The sequence below is a fragment of the Lagopus muta genome, chromosome 1 (assembly GCF_023343835.1).
Source record: "Lagopus muta isolate bLagMut1 chromosome 1, bLagMut1 primary, whole genome shotgun sequence".
NCBI lineage: Eukaryota > Metazoa > Chordata > Aves > Galliformes > Phasianidae > Lagopus > Lagopus muta.
The window spans coordinates 104,713,082-104,732,673 of NC_064433.1; the positions used below are offsets into that span (position 1 = coordinate 104,713,082).

A 19,592-nucleotide genomic window follows, 5' to 3' on the forward strand; every position below is an offset into this window, starting at 1 on the left:
ATCTTTGTTTAGCTAAGCCGCCCAGGTCCTTTGCATCCATGACTTGTAAATGTATGTGTGAACTTAAAATGTGTACTTCATTCTTCAAATAAGTGCAAAAAATTAGCATAATTTGAAAATTAAAGCTTACATCTGATTATATCATTAATATGCATTTACTGTGTTTTCTTGGTGTTTTTTTTTTTTTTTTTGTTTGCAACTGCAGGAGCTCACATTCTTCCTTCTTCTCCCCCTCCCCTCACTCCTATTCCATGCTGAGCTCTGTTTTCTTAACCATGGAATGAAAACACAAAACAAGACGGTTTAAGTCAGACTACGCTGAATGAAAGCCTACACAAGACCTAGTCTCTATGTTTTATCTTTTGTACTATCTTTTATGTGGAAAACTGTTTGTACACATAATGGTATTTAGTAAAATGCACAAATTCAAAGAACGCTTTGTTGTAAGTTTAGCTGAAGTACTAATTTGCAGACTCAGTCGTATGATTGTCTGTGGTTCTGTTTGTAGTGCCATTTAGTTTTGAGTGATTTTGAGAAGTTTTTGTACAGCTACATTAATCCTTTCTCTCCATTTGCTTTGTTGTAATTCCTCCAGGAGTTCAAAAGTGACTTTAAAACTACTCAGTAATCAATCCAAGAAAGAAATCAAGAAGCTCTTGGTTTAAACAATGTCTTGTTTGATAACTGTTTTTACCCTGGCATGATTATTTTTGAGTGAATTTTAATTAGTCTTGAATATACAGGTCTGTGTGTGTGCATGATTTATAGCTGAACCTCTGAATCCGCTGCCATTCGTCGTAGCCATGGTACATGGGGTGAGGCACGGGGGGGCTGTTGGCAGAAGAGAAACAGAAGGTGTGTGTGTGCCCATGTATGTAGAGCTAGGACCTTCCTCCAGCTGATTGCTCGCTGTATCTGCACACAGTGGATGCACGCCTGGGGCCAGAGAGGCCGCAGTGGTGGCAGAAGGATTGTGGATGGCATGGCCATCTCATTCCACCTGAAGGATTGGCATTGGATCTTGAGCCAGGAAAAGGAGCCGCGCTCCCTCTGTCTGCTGACTGGTGCCAGCTGTTTCTCATGTTTTATACCTTGATATTTTGCCATAATTAGAGGTTCTTTATCTTTGTGATTCAGTCATTGCTGTGACTGTAGTTGATGGATACCTGAGAATTACTAGCATTAAGAAATGATTATTTTTGAGTGAATTTTAATTAGTCTGGAATATACAGGTCTGTGTGTGCATGATTCTAGGTCAGTCCCGAAGATCATAATTTAAGAATCTAACTGTGAAAACTGTGTATTTTATAGGGCTTTAGCTGACATGAACAATGATGGAAGGATGGATCAGCTGGAGTTTTCAATAGCTATGAAACTTATCAAATTAAAACTGCAAGGCTATCAACTCCCATCTGCGCTGCCTCCTGTCATGAAGCAGCCACCTATTGCTCTATCTGGTGCACCAGGGTTTGGTAAGCTCTTTTTTGTCTATCTAGTTAGCTTGTATTGTAGCAACCTAACTATAATTTCATTTTCATTTTGCAGTGTCTGAAACAACAATGCTTGGACTCAAAAACAAATGCTTTCACTTGCATGCACATGCTAAAAGAAAAATGTCAGTGAACTTTGAACACCCAACTATGCTGTATAAAATAGGTTGAGGTCCTGTTTGCTTCAGGTCTTTGACTGCTCCCTGTATGTTCCAAATGGAACTACCTGAAAGGAGGTGGCAGTGAGAAGATGTTAATCTCTTTTCTCAGGTGACAAGTGATATCACATGAGAAAATAATCGTAAGTTTTATCAGGGGAGGCTTAGAGTGGATGTCAGAAAGAATTTCTTTCTAAAGAGGATGGTCAAACACTGGAACAGGCTGCCCAGGAGTCCCCATCTCTGGTTCTCTGGTTGTATTCTAGAAACTATGGATGTGGCACTAAGGGATGTGGTTTAGAGATGGGATTTTGTAGGTTCAGCTGAGGGTTGGACTTGATGGTCTTGAAGGTCTTTTCCAATCACAGAAGTGATTCTGCAATTCTATGTTGAAAATATCTAAATGAAGCTGAACCTCATGTTTTATACCTTGATATTTTGCCATAATTAGAAGTTCTTTATCTTTGTGATTCAGTCATTGCTGTGACTGTAGTTGAAGGATGCCTGAGAATTACTAGCATTAAGAAAAGTCCTATTTGCTAAGTTATCACTTCCGTAATTTTACAGTTTTGATTACTGACTAAGAAATAAGTGAAATTGAACAAAACAAATGCTGCTCTAAGTAAGAAAAGGTATAATAAAATCAGCTCTCCAAGAAATCCAGCAAAATCCATGATTTTCTTTTTTGTTATTTACTATAAACTCAGCTGCTTGCGTGCATCCTCATTCTTCCCATTGGCATGACTGGACCTCCTTAACCTCCTTGTTATCCATACAGCTGTGCTTCCACCTAGAATACCTCATTACTGTGCTTTATCTGATTAGCTTTGCAGTGTTTCATCTTCACAATAGTCTGCAAGCAGTTATCCCAGAGCTTGTTCCTTTCTGCTGTGGCTAAAGGTGAACTTTGGGTTCATTATTCACTGCAACCTGACAGTATTACTCTTCCTTTAGTTCAAGGCAAACAGTTGTTTTCTTCAGCAAATGCTAATTAATTTCTTTTTGTCAGTGTTACATTCAGTGTGATCTTAAATGCTTACATTATAAAATGGTATTTTGTTCCCTCTACATTGTTTTATGTTCCCCTGCCATGCTAATGGTGCAGCGGATTGTAAGAGTGTGTGAAAGTTTCCATTTCAATTCACTGTTTAATCCTGTGTTTACTTCCTGGAGTGCAGGCTGACATTAAATTTTTATACCACGTTGGGAGTCTCCAAATTAGAAAAAAAATGTCTCCTTTTCTCCCCCATAGGTATTGGGGGCATTGCCAGCATGCCATCTCTTACAACTGTTGCCCCAGTGCCAATGGCATCTATTCCAGTAGTAGGAATGTCTCCGCCATTAGTATCTTCTGTTCCTGCAGCAGCAGTGCCTCCCCTGGCTAATGGAGCTCCTGCTGTTATACAGCCTCTGCCTGCTTTTGCTCATCCTGGTATGCTACATACTGAACCTCTGTGTACAATCTTGCTTTTAACAAATCGTTTTGCCATTTTCTTTAAATCCAGGGGAAAACATACATGAAATTAGCCATTCTAACTTACTTTAAAGAATGATTTGGGTTAAGGACTGTAATTTGATTTAGCCCAATGTAATTGTTTAGCAGACATGTATGAAAGTTAAAACAAGGCATGTGGGACATGGAGTGCTGTAGCAGTCAGTCACATTGAGCAATGGTGTGATAAATGAAGTTTGCCTGTAAACTGTTGACTAGAAATTGGACCTCTGCTCCCTATTTATAACTGAAGTACTGCTGTTTCTTGGTATTATTTTAAAGTAGTGAAATACATGTAAGTTCTATCATTAATTCTAATACAATTTGTTATCGGGAGTGTATACATAAAAATACAAATGTGAGAAAACACGAGAAAAGCACCTATGCGTTTTCACTATTCTGTTAGACACTGTTTATTTCTCTTAGTATTTTTAAAGTCACACTATCAAAAGAACCATAATGCTTTTTTTTTTTGACGTTAGGAACTAAAGGAATGTCATTGAAATTACACACTTTAAAAAGCTTGTACTAAATAGGGGTGATGCCTTATTTTACAGCCACATTGCCAAAGAGTTCTTCCTTTAGTAGATCTGGTCCAGGATCACAGCTGAACACAAAACTGCAAAAGGCACAATCGTTTGACGTGGCTAGGTAAGTTGATGTAGAGTGAGTGGATGTGTGTCTTTTTCCTCATAGTTAGAAGAACTGTTTCTCTTTAACAAAACTATTCTCTGAAAAAAATACTTGTAGAAATTGATTCCTGTTGAGATACTACTTCAGGATTTTGTGGCATGCTGTGGTTTTTCAAAGAATGCTGCATGAGTACTGAACCATTAAAATGTAATAAGCTGTTACAGTATGTGTTGATACTATTTGCAAGCTCTTGAAAACTTAGTTTTTAGCAAAGCATTTGATTCTGTAAGCATACTTTGCACTGTTCACTACTGCACTCCTCATTTTAGCATGGAAAAATAAGAAAAATTCTTTAAAATTAGCAAGTATAGGATTGCTTTTTAAAAGAAATATATTCAATGTTTCTTATATTTTAAATGAACTTCACTATTTGTTATATGTACTCAAAAGCTTCTCGTTAAAAATCACCTGAAGAACTTCAAATGTATTTCAGGGCCTAGAAGAAAGTATGGTTAGGCAAAGTATATTGTCATCTGTAGAAAATGTATCTAATAATGTGGAATTTCTTCAGTTTCTTCAGAAGAGTTAAGATGGTAATTTTGCCAGAATATTCATTATTGGAAGAGTTAAATCCATTAAATTGGAATTAGAAGTTGAAGAAGTGGCTTTTTTCTAGCTGCGATTTAGTTTTGATTTGGAGAATAGTGAATTTCAAGATTCTTCTTATGGTGCTTTTATTAGCCTACCATCAGTAAACTCTTGACATATGTGGGATTTGGCATATGTAAGACCACTCTTTTGTCCTTCAGCATTTCTTTTACTACCATTGGAGTATCCATGAAGGAAAGTTTGGGTTTTTAACAGTACAGTAACATTACATCACAGATCGAGTTACATGCATGCATAAAACAAAAGTAGACTTACTGTGTGTAGAAACTCCACATCTAGCAAAGCTGGTGAGAGAGGAATTCACATGGATAAATGTATATATTTTTTATATGAAGTTTCAATTTTTATTTTCATTATTTAAGAAAAAAAAAGCAGCTTCTTTTTGTTTTGCTCTCAGGAAAGAGAATATTAAAACTTCTGGAGGAGTAGAAATAGAGGTATTAGCATTTTGGGCTCTTGTCATGTGAAAATAGGATATGAAGTCAATTAGTAGCTTGTTCACGTAATCCTCAGCTCAATTTTGAAAGGTCTTACTCGTTGGACCAGGGGAAAGGGATTCAGTGGGTTTGCTTCAGTTTTTTCTTTGTAATTTGGTATGCTTTCAGACATAATATAATCTGCTTTTTTTTTTTTTTTTTTTTTTTGACTTTAACAAAAAAGGGAAAAGTTTTAATGTGCCTAAAACCAGAAAAACTACACGCATTGGTTTGCAGTAGGAAATGAGATATTACTTCCACTGACTGTGGTAAAGCATTTCCTATCATATGTTTCAGTAAAATTTTTTAGCTCCTCTAAACTGAGGTCACTGAACTTCTCTTCTAGTAAAGAAAAAAAAAAAAATTAAAGATCTTAGGCCTGTCATTTATCTTTTCTAAAAAACATCTAAGCCACTGAGTCATGACAGTGTTTTCAAACAAGAAGTCAAAACTTTTGTAGTTTCAGGAATAGAAAGGGATGTTTGTGAAAACAAGCAGTACAGGCATGAAACTTGACCTCTTCGCAGCACTTCATCCTCTTGTATTTGTCACTTCATGCAATTAAATGTAATAAAGTATTTTTTCTCTCTTCCCTATCCATTTTCTCATTCCAGTGTGCCTCCTGTGGCAGAGTGGGCAGTACCTCAGTCATCAAGACTGAAATACAGACAGTTGTTCAATAGCCACGATAAAACAATGAGTGGACACTTAACAGGTATTGAAACAGTTAATGTTGTCTCCTTTTTTGGAGACAATTGTAACAGCATGCTAAATGCTGTTCAGATAGTAAAGAAACTTTCATCTCTATGTTATTATCATCAATATTTTTCAGCTAAAATTTTCCAGCTGCTCAACGGTGCTTGGGAGCAAGTGCTCATTATAGTTGGGATCCTTTTTTTCTTTCTTTCCTGAATTTTCTGTAAAAATAAGTTGGCACTGGGAACTAAAGATATAGTGGGCTTTGTGAAAACTTCTGCAGCCGTTTCCAGTGTTTAATGTATCTGCTGGTAGGGGTTCCTACCCAGTTTCAGAAGTAAAATTGAACGATGCACTGACTTAGATTTACTAGTTCTGTGAACATCTTTTGTGGCAAAGAGGTGTTTGGTTGTTGTTGTTGGTTTTTCTTGTTTTTGTTTTTGTTTTTTTTGTCTGACTGAGTGTTATGAAGGAAGTGTTATGCATTTTTAAATACTTTCTTCTTGAGGGACGTGGGAGTAGTAGTATGTGTAAGCCTGTTCGTGCTGGTAACATCACTTTGGTGTTCTATTCAAATCTAACTTCTGCTTGTGCATTAACTGCTTGGTAAAACAAGAAAAAGAGAAAATTGCTTATTTGTTTATTAACCCTTGTTTTATTTTGTTAGGTCCACAAGCAAGAACTATTCTTATGCAGTCAAGTTTACCCCAGGCTCAGCTGGCTACGATATGGTAAAGATAAATCTAACAATTTCTACCAAACTGGAAATTGTACTTAAACCTCTGTCCTCTCCTGTATTGTTTTCCCCCATTTTCAAGCTCTCTCTATCATTATATTCTTCTCTTTTTAGTATGTAACTTTATAAAACAAAACCTGCACTGCTTTGCCTACGTTAGATTATTCCTCCTAACCAAAAAAGAGTGTATTTTGCACTATTCACACAGATGCTTTGTATGTTGGATTTCAATTACGGGGACTCCAGGTAGACCAAATGCTTAGATTCCTATCTTATACATCCTCAGCCATATGTGGTACAGCACCACTGAAAGTTAAAGTTACAGATTTGCACAGCTAGTACAAAAGAAAGCTTAACCTAGAACCATACTTTTTTGGAGGCTTCTCTGCCTTTTATGTGAGTTTCTAGGGCCTTATTTGCAAAGATGTGGTATTACTTATCATTGTGGATTTTAGGAGGGTTTGTTTTGGATTCTCTTTTCCTTTCAGGTTCTCATTTGCCAAATTTGTTGTGGTTTTACTCTCACATGGATTAGTCTCTTTTTACCTTCACACTTTGGAAGTCTGCTCTATGTAATGTGTAATGTTTCTACTTTATTAATTAGTAGCACTTGATTTATGGTTATCTGTGGTGATTTCTCAAATAACTTTTATACTGATTTTAACTTCCAGTTTCCCTCTACAAGTTGTTTCTAGTTGATCTCTTTAATTGTCAGTCTTTCCTCAAAAAACACTGTCAACAAAATAATCCATCTGACTTCTGTTGTGTGAGGATGTCAACTCTGTTGTAACTGTAATATAATGTCACAGTACTGTAGCTTTCTTTTCTAAGCACTGATGTTTTCGTTATATCTTTAAAAATCACCTTCTTTGTTTCCTAACAAGGCTACTATGAGAAAAAATAGCAACCCAATCATCCCTGTTAGCCAGAAAGTTCTGTGCTTGTTGCCAGTGCTTGAGTTGGTTGCATGGGGGTAATCCAGAAGTTCTAAACATATTGTAGCAGTAATTTTTGACATTCAAAATTGCCTGGTCTATTGAGATAAGGAATAGACTTTACAGCTTTTTCTAGCCTATGTATTGCTGTCTTTCCTGAATTTATTCTGTCACCGAAACCACTGTTACTGCTCCCTGGGGCAAGAGTTTTCAGTCTGTGTTGAGGTTGGCTTCAGTTTGTTTTGGGAGTTGATTTGCTGTCTCATAGGCACACAAGGTGAAGTACTGATGTGCAGAATGCAGCTGTTCTGAAGCTGCTGTTTCAGTTTTGGGGGGGACAAGGATGTGGACTCAAACTGTTAGCGTGTCAAACTTATATCCTTACATGCTAAATTTTCATTCTGTTATCTTGTTCCTGTGCCCCAGTCTGATTACCACTAATAAGCATAGATCAGATGAGGCTATGATAACTTTCCAAATTTGAATTCCATAACGAAAGTCCTGTACCTTAAGACATTAAAAAAATATATCAATTGCTCACCTTAGATTTTTTACAGCATCATTGGGGATTTTCCTGTTCTGGTTAGAGTCTCAGGCATGACGGAGAAAAAAGAAGCTGATGTTTAGACTGTTAAATTTTGTCAAAAATCTTCATATGAAGGTGGTGTTGGAGATTTCATGAATCTGTTGAAGCACTGGATTTAGGCCATCCATTTTTTCTTGTGTGTGCAAGAAATGTTTTTGTGCTTTTCAAGGTTACAGTGTTAATGGTTTTGATTTTAATGCAGATATGCTCTCAGATATGCAAGGTGAGAGTCTTCATGGAAGATGTAAAACAGACCAAAAACAAACCAAAAATTCTATCAAATGTCTGAACCATTCATTTTTTTTAATTATATTGCACAGTGGATATTCACTAGGTGTCCACGAATGCCCCATTGATTAACATTACCTACATAGCTTATAGTACTGGCAGCATTCAAATAAAGTGGAAGTCATGACTGTATGGATAGTTCCAGGGAACATATACAAGAGAAATGTGGAAAATTGTGATGCATTTGAATTTCACTTTTCATTTGTTAAAAAAAAAACAAAACAAAATAGTGTGAAAAAATAATGGAAAAAAATGAATTAATTTGGAACTGAATATTCAAAGTTGTACTTTTTAACAGTGATTTTGTATCTTTAATAATTTACTTACACTGTATCTTTCCTTTAAAAAGGAATCTTTCAGATATTGATCAAGATGGAAAGCTTACAGCTGAAGAGTTTATTCTGGCTATGCACTTAATTGATGTAGCTATGTCTGGTCAGCCACTGCCACCTGTACTGCCTCCAGAGTATATTCCACCTTCATTTAGGTAACTAGTTATAATTCTGGAATCTTGTTCACCAATTTTTGTTTCATGTGGGAAAGCTGTCCTGTGAGTGTGAAAAGCAAGATATTGGAAAATAGCCCTTCTTGGTTTTGTGCTGCATAGATGGCAGACAATGCCTTCTCATTGGGAAATGCTTGTCTACCTTTTTTTTTTTTTTTTTTGTGTGTGTGTTTATTAGAAGTGCTGAATAGTGGAAAAAAGCCCTGTCACAAAAATATCCTTGTAAGAGTACAGTTTTTGTCAGTGTTTTGCTGGCTCAGCCTGGCAACATGGACTTAAAGGTTTTTAGTTAAACCTTATACTTCTGTATGTGGTAGAATGTTTTAGAAGTTAAAATGTGCCCTAAATTTTCACTGTAGCAAATTCTTTTTTATTATTATTATTTTTTAAAGTTTTATTTGTGAATAGTAATGCTGAATCAGTACTTCTCTTTCTCTATTTCAATTTTTTTTGGTGGAGAAACGGGTGGGAAGACAAGTTGCAGAAATGGAAGGAAATGTTTACATGCAGTCACAGCTTCATGCTCTTAAAGTATAGTCTTGAAGATGATAATTTTTTATTTCTTCTGTGTGGTGTCTTGCTTTCAGTTTGACTATAGTAAGCTTTTTCTGTCTTTGCAACTTTCATTATAGTTAAATTCACTATTTCCCCAGCTTCAGACTGGTCATAATTAAAAGATCTTAGAGAGAGTGAAATGCATCTGTAGGCTACTTGATGCTTAGATCACCAGTGTGTGCTGTTGGTACTCTGAACAGTGCTGTTATCATAATGACAACTGCAGAGTAAAATACTTCAGGCAATGAGAATTAAATGTCACTAACCATTACATCATTGCATTTAATTTATGATTCCATCATTAAATAATCAGTAAATTTGATAGGTGTAGGTTCTTTTAAGCAACTTGGAATTATCCTTTCATTGACAGAAGAGTACGCTCTGGTAGTGGCGTATCTGCTGTAAGTTCAGTATCTGTAGACCAAAGGTTACCAGAAGAACCAGCATTAGAAGAAGAACAGCAGCAACTGGAAAAGAAATTACCAGGTGAGCAAGCATAAATAGAGATGTGTTGTGTGCTGTTATTAGAGAACATCAGGTTATAAGCTCTGAACTTACAATCATGTTTTAAGAAATATTTTCTTTTCATATCAGTTTGTCAGAAGCATAACCAACACAATATTTCTTGGTCCAGCTGATTCCTGAATCATTTGTTCCTAACAGTGGAGATAGGAACAGCTTTCAGACTGTTTACCTTAGGTACTTTCAATAGGGGAAGCACTTTTGCAGCCCTTTTATAGGACTGCAATTAAAACTTTACTACCTCAGTTTTCTGTCTTATATGCAGTATAATTTGATGTATATAGAGAGAGGCTTTCACTTCTGTCTGTGTAACAAAGTGCTTCCTTTATATAAGCTTTAGCAGCTCTGTTTAAAAAATAAAAGAGAAAAGCATAAAGTCTCAGTGATGCTAAATGGAAAGAAACTTTTTTATACTTCTGGTCATCCCCTCTTGTTCTTTTCACACTTTTTGCTCTATTCAATTCTAAGATGACCAGAATCTCAAACAGTTGAATATGTAGCAACATGCTGGGTTTATACAGTGCCAAGATAATGCTTTTCTGTTTTGTTCTAAACACAGCTCTCTATTAGACTTGAGAGGCAGCTCTTCCCTGCACTGATTCTTCCATGTGGTTATCTTTTTTAGTCATGCTTACTTAGCCTCTGCTACTTTGCCCTGCTTGAGATTAAACTGACTGGTCATCATACTGTCTTTTCTTGAAGACTGGTGCTCTGTTTTTCATCATCTAGTCTTACTGCACTGATATTGATTAAAGGAAGGCTTGCATAGCACATCTAGTATCACTCAGTCACAGAATGGGTGAGGTTGGAAGGGACCTCTGTCGATCATCTGGTCCAAGACCCTGTTCAAGCAAGGCCACCTTTAGTAGTTCCTGAATTTTGTTTAGTCTTTGAACTATGAATTAGCATTCTTTGGGCTTGGCAACCTGTTAATATTTTGGAATTTATTTTTGTTCTAAAGCCATTTATTTGCAGTTCGAGAACTACGTAGAGTGCATAAATCTTTCACTATATTTGATGTATAGATTTTCTGCTGCTAAGATCACTCACATAGTGAATGATTTCTTGCTTCTTAATTGGTTTTACTAAATCTAACTGGTTGGGGTTGTTTTTTTTTATTGAGACTTCTGGAAGAGTTTTTATTACTAGTTTTATAAACTTTTAGAAGCTATCCTTTCAGCACTGTAACATAAACCAATAGCTATTGATTTCATTTTATTTGTTCTTCTGTTTTGATACTTTGTTGTCTTGATTTTGTTGAGTAACCATACTAATCTGTGGACTGTAAGAGGGCAGTCCTCTTAGAGCTTGGTGTTTCATCCTGTTGGTATATGTTTTCTTTGAGCTTTTTTCTTAAACAGTGCCTATGCTGATGACAAGCATTTTGCTCTTCTACCCATTTCTTTTAAATGATTTCTTTGACAGTTTCTTTTTTCCCCCTTTTTTCTTTCCTTCTAAAGCAGTGGTGTTTATAATCACATTCTGTATCTTATCGGTCTGTATCTTAATATCCCTTGAATCTAGTGGCTAATTTGAAATAAATAAATTTTCTCAGAGTCAAAACATTAAAATGTTTGAATTTCTTCTTCTGTGAAAATTGGTTATAGGTAATAGGAAAGAGGCTCGAACTTAAGAAAAGACAAGAATTCAGCTGGTTGAGCAGATGTTGGGCCAACATGTCAAGCAGTTGGCACGTTCACACTTTGGAGTGAACATGAACTATCTCTTGATTCGGCTTGCATGTCAATAGTTGAGCATATGAGGGAAGAGAAATATAGAGTATAAAGTATGGGAATGGGACATAAAGGGTAAGAAAAGAAACAGGAGGTGATGTGGAGGGAATAATTTGGAGGAACCATGAGAGGGGGGTCCAGGGCATGTAATAGAGAAAGGATAACCACTGATATTGCAGAAGAATGTGAGGGAACTTGTGCTGGAACTGATCGCATTGTTTTAGGACGGTAAATGATGAGGATGAGTATGAGCAGGGTTCTAGTCTTTGTGAGATTTCTGCACAACAAATTAATTAATCAAGCCATTTCTTTTCCTGACAGTAATGAGTTATCCTATGAGAATATCTAGTTTAAATACATTCTGATCATTTGCATAATAGCTTTTAAATAACATCTTTGTCTGAATTCTTTGCCTTTCTTGTAGTAAAAGAAGGGCTGGTTCTTGTGCTGTTACTATTGTCAGTGTATAGAGGAACTTCATATATCTGCACTGAAAAACGGGGGCTAAAATTCACTCTAATTACCTCAGGTTGTGGGTTTAAAGGGAACTATGATATAAAAGGTAATGATAAAACCTAGGATGGCCTATAGAGCTGTACTATCAGTAGTTGAATGCTATTTCTAGTATTGTTGGAAGATTATTTCGCTTTGATTCAGCATATGTTGGATTTTTTTTCAAGACCAAAAAAAAAGTTTAATTCTCCTTTACCCTATGTTTCCACAAATTAAAGTTACATTTGAAGATAAAAAACGTGAGAACTTTGAACGTGGCAATCTAGAACTTGAAAAACGGAGGCAGGCTCTCCTGGAACAGCAACGGAAAGAGCAAGAGCGTCTAGCACAGCTGGAGCGGGCAGAGCAAGAACGGAAGGAACGTGAGCGACAAGAGCAAGAGCGGAAAAGGCAACTGGAGCTAGAGAAACAGCTGGAAAAACAACGGGAATTGGAACGGCAGAGAGAAGAGGAGAGGAGGAAAGAAATAGAAAGAAGAGAGGTAACTGGATAAAAGGAAGGTGGCTATGTACTGAGATCTGTATTTGTTTAGAACAGAATAGAATGTGTACACTAAATCACAGAATCACAGAATCACCCGGGTTGGAAGGGACCTCAAGGATCATGTAGTTCCAACCCCCCTGCCTAGCAAGGCCACCAAACATACACATTCAGATCAGGTTGCCCAGGACCCCGTCCAACCTGGCCTTAAACACGTCCAAGGACGGGGCATCCACAACCTGCCTGGGCAGCCCGTTCCAGGGCCTAACCACTCTCCTTGTAAAGAACTTCCCCCTAACATCCAACCTAAATCTTCCCTCCTTCAACTTGGATCCATTTCCCCTAAATATTTTACCATCTTTATTTTTAGTAAGCAAACATTTAAACAATTAACTTATATTTTGGGGTTTTTGAAGGGAAGAGTTTGGCGATTTCTTTCTTAATTTTTCACGTGAAGTGAAGATGAGATCTTTAGATCAAGGACAGTGTGTGCCTAGTTTCTGATTTCTTTAAAAATAATGCTAGTCCTTCTCTTTACTGTAAAGAGATGTTTGAATTAATTATGAAAGATTTCTTGGCATTGGTGACATTCATGATTTTCCTGTGTTGAGGCTATTTTTTAAAGAAAACACATACCGGTTAACTTAACAAATCTGTTACATTCTCACATTGCCAATCAGTGCAGTGCAGTAGCATTTGTCTGTTCTTTGCAAAGACAGAGAATGCCTTATGTTAGAGAGAGATTTGATGCTATTTTGAAGAGTTTTTGAAATCTTAATGTGAAACAACTTATTAAATCAGAAAACTAGGTCTTGAATGATATTCTGTTAATTCACGTATCTTGTATCATATATCTGTACAAGTGAAGCACCAGTAGTTTCAAGCGAGCGTTTAAATGATTGAGCAATTTATATGCCTAAATAGAGGTACATAGTTATTCCATAACTTAGCAGCATGTTTGTATTAACGTCTTAATCACTCATTAGAATATGAATATCAGTGATTAGAATATTTTCTCAAAATAGATTTTTTGTATCTTTTTGGTTTGATTAAATGCTGAAGGCTGCAAAACGGGAACTTGAGAGGCAGAGGCAACTTGAATGGGAACGTAATCGTCGGCAAGAACTGCTAAATCAAAGAAACAGAGAACAAGAGGACATAGTTGTTCTGAAGGCAAAGAAGAAAACTTTAGAATTTGAGCTGGAAGCTCTAGTAAGTGGTGTTGCAAAATAAATGCACAAACATGTTAATGTCTGTGTTATAGTCCTATTTATTTTCTATAATTTCAACATTAAGTGTGGAATAGAAGTGCTTTTTAGATCCTGATTTCCATGAAAAGCATTCTGGTAAAACAAAGAGGTCTTTTTCTTTTTATCTAAAGAATGATAAAAAAAATCAGTTGGAAGGAAAGCTTCAGGATATAAGATGTCGGCTGTCTACCCAAAGACAAGAAATTGAAAGTACAAATAAATCTAGAGAACTGAGAATTGCAGAAATCACCCATTTGCAGCAGCAACTACAGGTAAGGAAATTTTTGTAATTTTGTTCTTAGTCTTGCACTTTGCCCTCATTAACTACATCAACAAAACAAAACTTGGCACAAGATCTGATGTATTGTTTCTTCTATATGAGCAATTATTGTAGATGGTTATTTTTAAAGTTTCTGTTTTGTTCTCCAGACATTTAGGAATTGCTTCCTACACTTGAAAGTATATCTGTGATTACTGCTTTGTCCTCATGGAATCCTTTCGTATGGAATAGTGAATAAATGGGTTTGGGGATGAGACGAATCGAATCTTGTGATATACTCTTATTGTAGTGACTTCTGCTTCTGTGCCAAAAGGGATGACCTTTTAAAGTGACTTGATGATACTTTTGTTATTATAAAATTAAAAAAAAAAGTATCAAAACTTCATTTGCCAGTTAAGCCAGTCATTTCTTGGTCAAGTCCTTGCATTCTTCTTTCCTGCTTTTCTGTTTAAAATTCTGTCAGATATGAAGATAAGACTTTCTGGTGTTTTGTTTTGAGCATGAGTATTTTTTGGAATTTCTTCTTACTTTTTAAAACACCTCTCATTTCTGTTTAGGTTTTGTGTGCATCATTACACCTGCCAACGGAAAGATGTCTTTCTTTTGGCAGCAGCTTGTTATAAAGTGTTGTTGAGGGATCGTTTTCTTACAGTATTTGTGTCCACTTGATACAAACAAGAAATGCTACAACAGGAAGCTTGTGACATTTAAGAACTACCACAGTTAGCTTGAAATCACATGCCTCCCTTTAACGAAATGTTCCTGTATTGCAAGCGAAAGTGAAGTCAAACAGCATTTGATGAAGTGTAGGAAATTATATCACTTTCAGCAGTACTGGCTCAGAGAAGCAAAAAGCTGGCTGTGCTTGATAAAATTCATGAAAAAGCACCCACTTACCTGGATAAGTTAAAGACTTAAGATCTTATGTGCACAGCCAATTTCTATGTGAAAGAAACCACCACTTGAATTTCCCTACCACTTAGATTCCAAAAAAATTTCTACAGAAATGATCTGAGATACAATAACTCACCATAGAAGAAGGTAAACAGCTACCTAGCAGTTGTCTTCTGAACCTAGGTAAATGCTATTTCAACGATTTGAATATATTTGACTTCCTACTTTCATATGTAGTTTCTGTTAACTTGTTGGTTATTTTTCAACAGTTAGCCTCTGTATTCAGAAAGGGTAAGGCATCTCTTAGCTTTTGTCGCTATATAACAAGGAGAAAACAATATGACAAAAAGTTGTCATTTGTTTAATAGAAAAGACCAATGTGCTACAGTTGTTATAGGGTCCCATTGTAACAGGCTTCCTAAAAAAAAATCATGAGAAAATACGTTGGTTATCGAGAACTTGGAATGAGCTTCCACAGCTGAGTGTAATTAATAGAAGGTACAAATGAAAGAAAAAAATATATGAAATTGAACACTGTTAGGAAACAAGTAATGAGAGGATAGACCATCTGCAAGTAGATGTAGGTAAGTAACTTATTGAGTAATACTAGATTAATAAAAGGGCAGTATTCTCTGTAGAATCTTCAACGGTGTTTATTTTTAGTTTTCTTGGCTGGTTGTAGGTGTGCTTTCCTCCTCTACTGCTTTTATGCATCAATTTTAGCTTCATCTATATGAAAGAAAAAGTGAAGGACATCAGAAGGATTTTTCACTTTCCTAATATTTAATTTATTCTACTTATGAACAGATCACAATGATAAAAAAGCAGATTGCTTTTTTTTTTTTTTTTTTGAGCATTTTGACACCACTCTGAAATTTACCTCTTGTTTTAGAATCACTATCTTTGTAGTGGCTTTTAGCTTTCTCTCATTGCTGTTAGATGGTTTGTACTCAATAAGGGGTAGGGCACTTCTAACTATGCACTTTTTAAATTGCTTCATTCACAGTGATTGTGACAGCACTTCTGTAAGGAAAATTACTTTTGACTCTCTTGGTGGTTGGATTTTTGGGTTTGAGTTTGAGGGCTTTTTTCTTTGTTTGTTTGTTTTATGTTGGTAACAATAGCTACAGCTTTGTGGAACTCTTTTCTTAGCAACTCATTGTTTTCTACCACTAGTATTTTAGTTAGGTTTGCTTGAGGGGTTAATCACAATTATGATTTCAGAAAGAAATGCTACTAGTTAGCAGAAAAGGTCAATTCTATCTGGAGAGAACCTAGAAGAATGGAAAGATTTTTCCTGAAATAGATGAGTTTCTCCAATATCCTTTACATTTTACTGTCTAATTTATAGAGGAAAGAGAAGAGCAGTATGTGACTTTTATAAAGGCTCCAGTAGATTAAAAGTTAACATTGTGAATTCTTTTTGTAAAGTATTATATTTTTACTTGGAAGTATTATAATTTAATACATGTGACAGTTGGCATGAAAAGGGAGATAATTAAAAGAAGTAATTATTCTTTAATCTATTAATTAGTTTCAAGATGGATTTGATTAAAATTTTTGGAAGAAATTTTGTAACAGTTAATACAGCATGATGAAAATCTGTACTAGTTACGTGAATCTCTGGTATCTGGTAGAGTTATATTTGCAGGGGTATTTAAACCAGATGCATACTGTCTGCAGGGCTTCCGCTAGTTTTTTGCAGAGGGTTTTTTTGCCTCCTTGATGAACGGTTTGGTTCCCAAGTAATATGACTTTTCTTTGAAGCACTGGGTGCAGAGTATGTGATGGAGACTTACAGTGTATTGTGGTATCTCAGTTTCTCATTTACCCTCTTGCTCAGAGCATAGAGTCAGAAAAGAAAATTTTCCCTCATTGGATGTAAGATAACTTGTTTTTGATAGCTTTTTTTTTTTTTTTTTTTTTTTTTTTTTTTAACTTCTGCTGCTATATAGAAATTTCTTGTTGCATGAAACTACAGTGTTAGTGATGCCATTAATTTCTTCCATCTGTTTCCTCAGTAGAACTAATGGATACAGAAGACATTCTTGGACTAGATCACTGTTGCACTGTTGTCTGTGATAGCAGGAACAACTTGATCCTCGTGGTCCCTTGACATTCTCTTTTCTTAGATACACTCAAAATTATTCTGGGTATTCAAATTACTGGCCTGGATTTCAGTACTAGTCTGCCCATTAAAAGCAAACACATTAAGTTTACATTCTGCTCTGAAATACTGTCCTATATTACTTTCTGCACTTGTAGAATGTAATTTCTCTGTAAATCCTGGATCAATTTGAGATTTGTTCTGCTATTTTTCTTAACTAAATGATTCCTTGATTGGAATGATAGAATTTTGATATCTTTGTATCTAGAGGACCAGTTTCCTTTCCTTTTTTCTATTGAAGTTAATCCCTCAGTACATATAGTTGATTAGAGGCTGTCTTTCTTCAGTAATACTATTTGAAAACTCAATTTCCGGTATAACTGTGTGCAAGACTATATTTCTTTTAAAATTTTTCATCTCAAACTGTGACATGGAGCTTGCAGGTATTTCATTGGGAAGGGAGTTTGGTGGAAGGGTGAAGCATAAATGCAGAGAACGGTATTTTGCATGTAGTTTTAAAACATGTCAGTGGTGATTTATTGGGAACAAGGCAGACCTCCTCAGGCAGATGAGTTGGAAAATGCTGCATTATATATTGCTGTTCCTTTTTTGTTTCTAAATAAAGACAGGCCCATGATAGAACTATCTGGCCTTCATTATATCCTTGAAGAGCTGAAAAGTGCTACAGACAATAGAGCTAAACAGTCAGATGTGTGACTCCTGATAGTCAAATGCATAGCGTATCTTAATTTTTAGACCTTATGAATTTATGGAGACCTCGACTGCTGTGCTGAGTGTGTCTTCTGAACATAAGGAGATTACAGGTGTCTGTGGTTGTTGCATAATCATAAGATCTGAGCCAAACACTGGGGTCTTCAAGACTGCCATGAGTAAGGTGGGACAGCTATGAAGTCGTGCCACTGTGTTCAAGCTTGTGTTCTTGTGGTGAGAAGTAGAAACTTTTCATGAGTTGCTATGTGACATTTGTTGTTAGGGTTGTATTATTTCATTCACAGTCCTTTGTGACAAATTGAAATTGTCAGATGTTCTTCGAATGCCTGCAGTTCAAGGTAGCTGCTGAAATGAACTACATAGTTTGTGTGAGAGATGAGACATTGACAATTGAACAGCTTTGTACAATAAGCTGTTTTACATCATGCTTCTATAATTTGCTGTGATAACTTGAAGCTGGAGGTCAAGGCTTGATCCTCCAAAAAGAGCAAAGACTATATATAATCCACAAAAGGATGAATTTCTCAGAGTCTCCTATAATTTTGGTACAAAATCGTACAAATGTATGTTGAAATTTAGAGGCCTTAATCCTCTTTCACGAGTACTAAATATAGAGCTTTAGAGATCTCTGTTCTCATCTAACAGTTTGTGTTGCATAGCTTTGTCCATAATATTAGGTGAAAGCCTTTATTTTCTTTGCTTTGTATAAACTGATAATATTTTGTCCTACTTATTATTGTAGTTAATGTTTTTTTATTAAAATGAGAAGTAAACTGTTAAGAAGTGTTTTTCTAACATATTTAGATACAAGAAAAGATGACTATATCTCTCTGTCCTCAGTTTTAATTACTTCTAATCCAACTTACATATTCAATGAGAAATCAGTCCTTAGGTAATAAACTTAAATTTGATATTCTTACTTTTTCCTATTCAAAAAAAACCAGGACAAATAGACAGAGAACCATTTCTGAGTGGAGGTACCATACAGATGGCGTTTCTGTAATAGCAATAATACATGATTAACTGTGTGGGAAAGTAAAAGGCGATTTCAGAAGAAATTAAAATGAAAGTTCTTATGGCCGTAGTCATCATCCGTCACTTACCACTCTGCATTTTTATCGTTTTGTATTCTCTTCCCTTGTCTTCTTTTCAGGAATCTCAGCAGATGCTTGGAAAGTTGATTCCAGAAAAGCAATTGCTCAATGACCAACTGAAGCAGGTTCAACAGAACAGTTTGCATAGTAAGTATAGTTTTTTGTAAGTCTAAATCTGTTTTTAAAAGCCATTACATTGCATTACACAGCATACTCTGTAAGTAGTACTCTGAAAAATGTTGTGTGCTGTGCCATGAAATTCTCGATGTATGAAAATATTTATTTCGTAATATATTTAAAAACAGGAGATTCTCTTCTTACTATCAAAAGAGCCTTAGAAGCCAAGGAGCTAGCCCGTCAACAGCTTCGAGACCAGCTAGATGAAGTAGAAAAAGAAACCAGATCTAAACTTCAGGAAATTGATATTTTCAATAATCAGCTGAAGGTAATCTGAAACTTTTAATCTCTCTCCTAAATGTTCAGTCAATAAATTTAGTAATTTATCATGGAGAAGTATATTGAACTAAAATGATTGATTTAGAATGTCAGTGTTAGCAACATTGTGAAATCTAACATTTTTGTTTTCGAAGAAAATACTACTTAACATTCAAAGTAAGAATTTGAATAAACTTAATCTGCATAATATACCTAAGAATAAACTTGAAGTCTGATTCCAGAGCTGCAACTATAAGTATTAAATCACTATTTTCTACCCCTATGCATTGGAAGAACTACATGACTGCAGTGGGTCATCAAATCTGCTGGAAT

General features: G+C 35.7%; 1 protein-coding gene across 7 annotated transcripts in view; it reads left to right on the forward strand.

The window, feature by feature from the left end:
* The window catches only part of ITSN1 (intersectin 1), a 116,278-nt gene that overhangs the window by 39,717 nt on the left and 56,969 nt on the right, over positions 1 to 19,592 (forward strand). For 6 of the 7 annotated variants that reach the window (XM_048953899.1, XM_048953881.1, XM_048953872.1 and 3 more), the window contains 12 exons: positions 1,312 to 1,472; positions 2,901 to 3,080; positions 3,698 to 3,791; positions 5,533 to 5,633; positions 6,282 to 6,345; positions 8,509 to 8,646; positions 9,590 to 9,705; positions 12,206 to 12,468; positions 13,530 to 13,679; positions 13,849 to 13,989; positions 18,884 to 18,971; positions 19,130 to 19,269. In XM_048953899.1, coding sequence (XP_048809856.1) covers positions 1,312 to 1,472; positions 2,901 to 3,080; positions 3,698 to 3,791; positions 5,533 to 5,633; positions 6,282 to 6,345; positions 8,509 to 8,646; positions 9,590 to 9,705; positions 12,206 to 12,468; positions 13,530 to 13,679; positions 13,849 to 13,989; positions 18,884 to 18,971; positions 19,130 to 19,269 — 1,636 coding nt within the window. The remainder of the gene's footprint in view (positions 1 to 1,311; positions 1,473 to 2,900; positions 3,081 to 3,697; positions 3,792 to 5,532; positions 5,634 to 6,281; positions 6,346 to 8,508; positions 8,647 to 9,589; positions 9,706 to 12,205; positions 12,469 to 13,529; positions 13,680 to 13,848; positions 13,990 to 18,883; positions 18,972 to 19,129; positions 19,270 to 19,592) is intronic. The other variant, XM_048953909.1, reaches the window with a different exon arrangement.